This window comes from Lolium rigidum, chromosome 1 (assembly GCF_022539505.1).
Source record: "Lolium rigidum isolate FL_2022 chromosome 1, APGP_CSIRO_Lrig_0.1, whole genome shotgun sequence".
Classification (NCBI taxonomy): Eukaryota; Viridiplantae; Streptophyta; class Magnoliopsida; order Poales; family Poaceae; genus Lolium; species Lolium rigidum.
The window spans coordinates 138,576,819-138,581,002 of record NC_061508.1 but is presented as its reverse complement, the minus strand read 5'-3'; the positions used below and the strand labels follow the sequence as shown (position 1 = coordinate 138,581,002).

General features: G+C 48.0%; 1 protein-coding gene across 1 annotated transcript; it reads left to right on the top strand.

The window, feature by feature from the left end:
• Positions 1-3,772, top strand: LOC124652017. The gene is made up of 11 exons (XM_047191042.1): positions 1-49; positions 315-800; positions 897-991; positions 1,102-1,184; positions 1,299-1,348; positions 1,555-1,678; positions 2,264-2,348; positions 2,531-2,560; positions 2,642-2,707; positions 3,074-3,268; positions 3,359-3,772. The coding sequence occupies exons 1-11, from the start codon at positions 1-3 to the stop codon at positions 3,449-3,451; spliced, it is 1,356 nt and encodes a 451-aa protein (XP_047046998.1). The 3' UTR covers positions 3,452-3,772.
• The last annotated feature ends 412 nt before the right edge of the window (positions 3,773-4,184 follow it).

Here is a 4,184-nt window from a genome sequence, read left to right as displayed (position 1 = left end):
ATGTGCGAGACTGTAGTGTGCAGGCAACCAAAGTCCGAGTCGTGCTCCCGTACTGCAACGTGCCACCAAGTTGTGGTTGGGGCGGTGGCATTTCCAAAGATAGCGATGGCCTTTGTCTGCATATAAACCCGCCGGTGAGGCCACACCCCAGCCAATTCGTCTCTCCAAGCCGACCGGTCCTCCACTCCACCTACCTTTCCCCTTCTCCTTCTTCTTCTTCTCCCTGCAAAGAAAGCTCCCCCTCTTTCAGCTCCACAGCACCACCCACCCAACGCACCTTGTTCATCATTTGCGAGCAAGATGATGCCGAGCAGCTGCGACGGCAGCCAAGTCCTCCCGAAGAAAGAAGATTGCTGCAGCTCTGAGCTGCACGGCGGCCCTCCTCGCTGCGCTCCGGTCAGGCCGGAGCCGTCGAGCCGCGATAGCCTCCGAGCTTGGCGTGTCAGCTGAACTCGAGCGCAGCGATGGGCGACGCTCCTGTCATGTTGCTGCAGCAACCGGAGCGGAGTTCGGGCGCCGCAGCCGGATCCACTGCGCCTGCTCTTCAGCGGCGTTCGGATCTGGATCCGTTCTTCAGTCAACCAGTACCGCCGAAAACCCAATTGTCCAGCCCGGCCCGGCCCGGTACTTCAGGGCACGCCAGCCATCGGGCCGGGCCTCCTGCCGGGCGAAAATAGCAGGGCCTGGCCTGCCGGTGGTTTCCGCCCGACACCACATCGCTGGTCTATTTATCCATGGCAGCCAAATTTGCAATTCGCCGATCGAGCGCTTCCGCCTCCTGCCTGACGTTATTCCACAAGGTTCTGCTCTCTCCCTCCTCCTCCTCCTCCTCCCCCGAATGCTCCATCTCCACCGCACCTCCCCCCAAACCCTAACGCCACTCCTATTGCTTGCAGCCTCGATCGGTCGGCGGATCCTCTCGCCCTCCTCGCCTGCGCGGTGTCTCCGGCCGTCGTCCCCCAACGCTTTCGAGCGCCCCCATACTTCTCCGGTAAGGATCGCGTCTTCTCCCCCTCTTCTTCTAGATTTCGAGTCGGCAGATCAAGCCATGCTTTCGATTCCTACCAACCCCAACGATTGCTTGCCCTGGAATCTCTGCAGATCGTAGTGCGCCCGGATTTCAGCTACCAAGTCACCAGGGCCTCTCACTGCCCACGGATTTCGAGCGCCCCAATACTTCTCAGGTAACGATCGCGCCTTCTCCCCTCCCCTTGTTCTAGATTTCGAGTCGGCTGATCACGCGATGGGTTTTGATTCCGTCCAAACACTAACGATTGTTTGCCTTGCAATCTCTGCAGACCCCGATTTCAGCTACAAGTCCCCAGGGCCTCTCCCTGTCCACCACTCGGTAACGACCCTTTCCCCGTTGCGTTTGCCTAGGGTGAGATTTTGGCATGGAAACGGTCGTGTGTCGAGATTTCGTTTTCGTCTTGAGATTTCCGTCAGCAAAACACGTCCTGTTTCTTTTTCCTGGGTTCTGATTTCACTTCAGTGTAGAAACAATCTGGTACCTGCTGCGTTTTCTTGATCAACTCTGTATTCATCAAACTGCAGGTCCAATGGCGGGACGCTTACTTAGCAAGCTGCCCCCCTCAGTCGGGAAGATCCTGTGGGGCGAAAAGTGGTCCTCCACCCTCGCTTCAGCTACCCCACCTTTCATCTACCGGCCACATGCAAGGTAATCATATAACTTGGGCAGTTAACTAGATTGTTAGGAATTGTACATCTCAAGGTAGAAAATATTGTTGGGTGAAACACTACCACCAAGATGGTTCAACTGTTTGTTTGAACAGGCCAGTCCTCCGGGACATTCTGCATGTCATGGACGTCTTTTCTTGAGCATAACTACATGGTGTTGCTTGCGTAATTAACGGTGTTTTACTTGAGTCAGTCCCAACCTGTTTATTGGCGATGTAAGAATGTTACTCCGCGTAGTAATCTTGTTTTTGGTTGCGATTTGCTACACTATGTAACTGCTGGGAAGCGAAACATGCTTATAAAATTCAATGATAGTCCATATCTGTTTTCTGCCACATTTGATTCTCTAGAACGCTTCATGGTCCTTGATGATTGTAGTTTTTGGATATTTTTCTGCGTCATTGGATATTCCGTGACTAACTAGCCATAGCGAATAGTAAAGACCATTAATTAATTATAGCTCTCTGAAACTGTGGAAATGTTGGTTTCATTATGAAGGAAATGTTTTAGTATTCTGTTGGAAGGAATTTACCTATGAAGCTAACTCGTACTCTTGGTAACACAGCTACCGAAAGAAACATAACGTCCTTCAGAAGCTGTCTAGCAAGTACGGGAGGTTGATGTATGGGGATAAATGGATTTGGAGACAGGTACAGGTTCTCTTCGCCCTGTGTTACAACCATCCAACTGGTAGTTTTGTGGCATGCACTTCGAAAAGTCAAGTGTATGTCTGATTGTATAAGTGTATGTGGTTCAATTGCGCCTCTCTTATTTTCCGTGTTAACATTTGTTGCTTTGATGGTGCTGATGCATTGTAACATTCCATTTCCAGAAATTCTTTGTCCCGCGCAATGCGAATGAGGTAATATCGTCTTGAGCTTGGTAGTTCGTATTGCTAATCTTACCTCAGAAGGTTAAGCATCCTGTTATTTTGTACTTGCAGATTAAGAAAGGGCTTTATCAGATTAATGCTGACCGATACTTTGCGAACCTACGTGGTGCAGATATAGTAAGTTATAATTTTCACTTCTTATTCAGTTCTTCATTTCCTCTTGATTGTTGGGTATGGTATTGTTAAGTTATTTGATGTTGTGTAGAATATTTATTTTTACTGTCCGGTATTGTTTTTCTATTGTATTTTCACTTTACGTCAGTCTTCATAGTTCATTGTTATATATGAGCTGTTTCAAAATTTGGTGTTTAAGTTATGCATTGCTTCTGATGGGGGTAGTATAGGAATTTTGCTGTTTGATTTTGTTCATTCACCCTGTCAACTAGCTGCTAGAGATAATTTTGCTGCTAGAGATAATTTTGTTGTTCGATGTTGTTCATAACTTAACCACCATGTTCTGTTAACATGATTTTATTATCTCAGCCTGGTGGTAGAGATAAGCTCCAGGGAAAAGTGAAAGAGGCGCATAAATACGTTGAGCTCATAGTTGACACCGCAAAGCTATTCACTATTCCCCTACAGACGATTGCTGTAGGTTTGACCAGTACCATAGTAATAACCAGTTTCCTAAAGGAGCACAACCGGCCCGGAACCATTGTCAAAGCTGTTGATAAGATGGTAAACATTTTTACCATCGGCTAAAAAATTGATGTATTTCCCATTCCGCCGAAAAACTAACTTACCACTGATTGATTTCGTGGTCTGTAGGCTGCTTCTGCTAGGGCGGAGTATGATAGCCATGAGACCCCCGACAGTGGGGAGGAACTCCACAAGAACACTGGTAGCTCAGACATCAAGTGAGTGGCTTCCCACAAATACAAGTTGCTGGTTCTCTGCTGTAAAAACCTCTGATGTAATGTTGAGAGCATTTGCCTGTTGTTGAGTAATTGCTGGGAGCAGTTAAGTAGACAAATAACAAGTTGCTGGTTCTGCTGTTAACCTGTGATGCTAACGTTGAGAGTATTTGCCTGTTGTTGAGTGATTGCTGGGAGCAATTAACTAGTTCCTGTGGCAATTTTTGCTATCCTGACACGTTTTAGAGCAAGCGAATATGTGTGAAACATTTGGATGTATATGTTTCTGCTATTCTGGTCTTCATTTGTGTTGTATAGTTGGATCTGATGCTCTCGGTGGCCTAGTGGATCCTTTTGTGTCTTGTGCCTGGCTTGGTAGTAGGATGTCTGTTTGCTGTACTGCATATCAACATTGTGATGCAAAAAACCTATAAGTATGTGTTGTGAGCTCCTGGCCAAAACAGACGGCCTAGTCTGCGTACGGTGCCTAGTAGATGTACAGGTAATGGGCATATTGTGATCTGCATTAAGAACTACTCCCTCCTTACCAGGGCTTAAGGCGTGAGATTTTTTCTGGATTTTCGTCAGGGCTTAAGGCGTGATGTGCTAGCGATCGATCTCCTCCCCAAAATACCCCTTCGATAACGAGAGCGGACGTCTTCGTCGTTCTCGACTCCTGCGCGCACGCCTTCGTCCACCTCGTCTCCTGCGCATAGTAGTTACTGCTGCCGCCTCCCAGC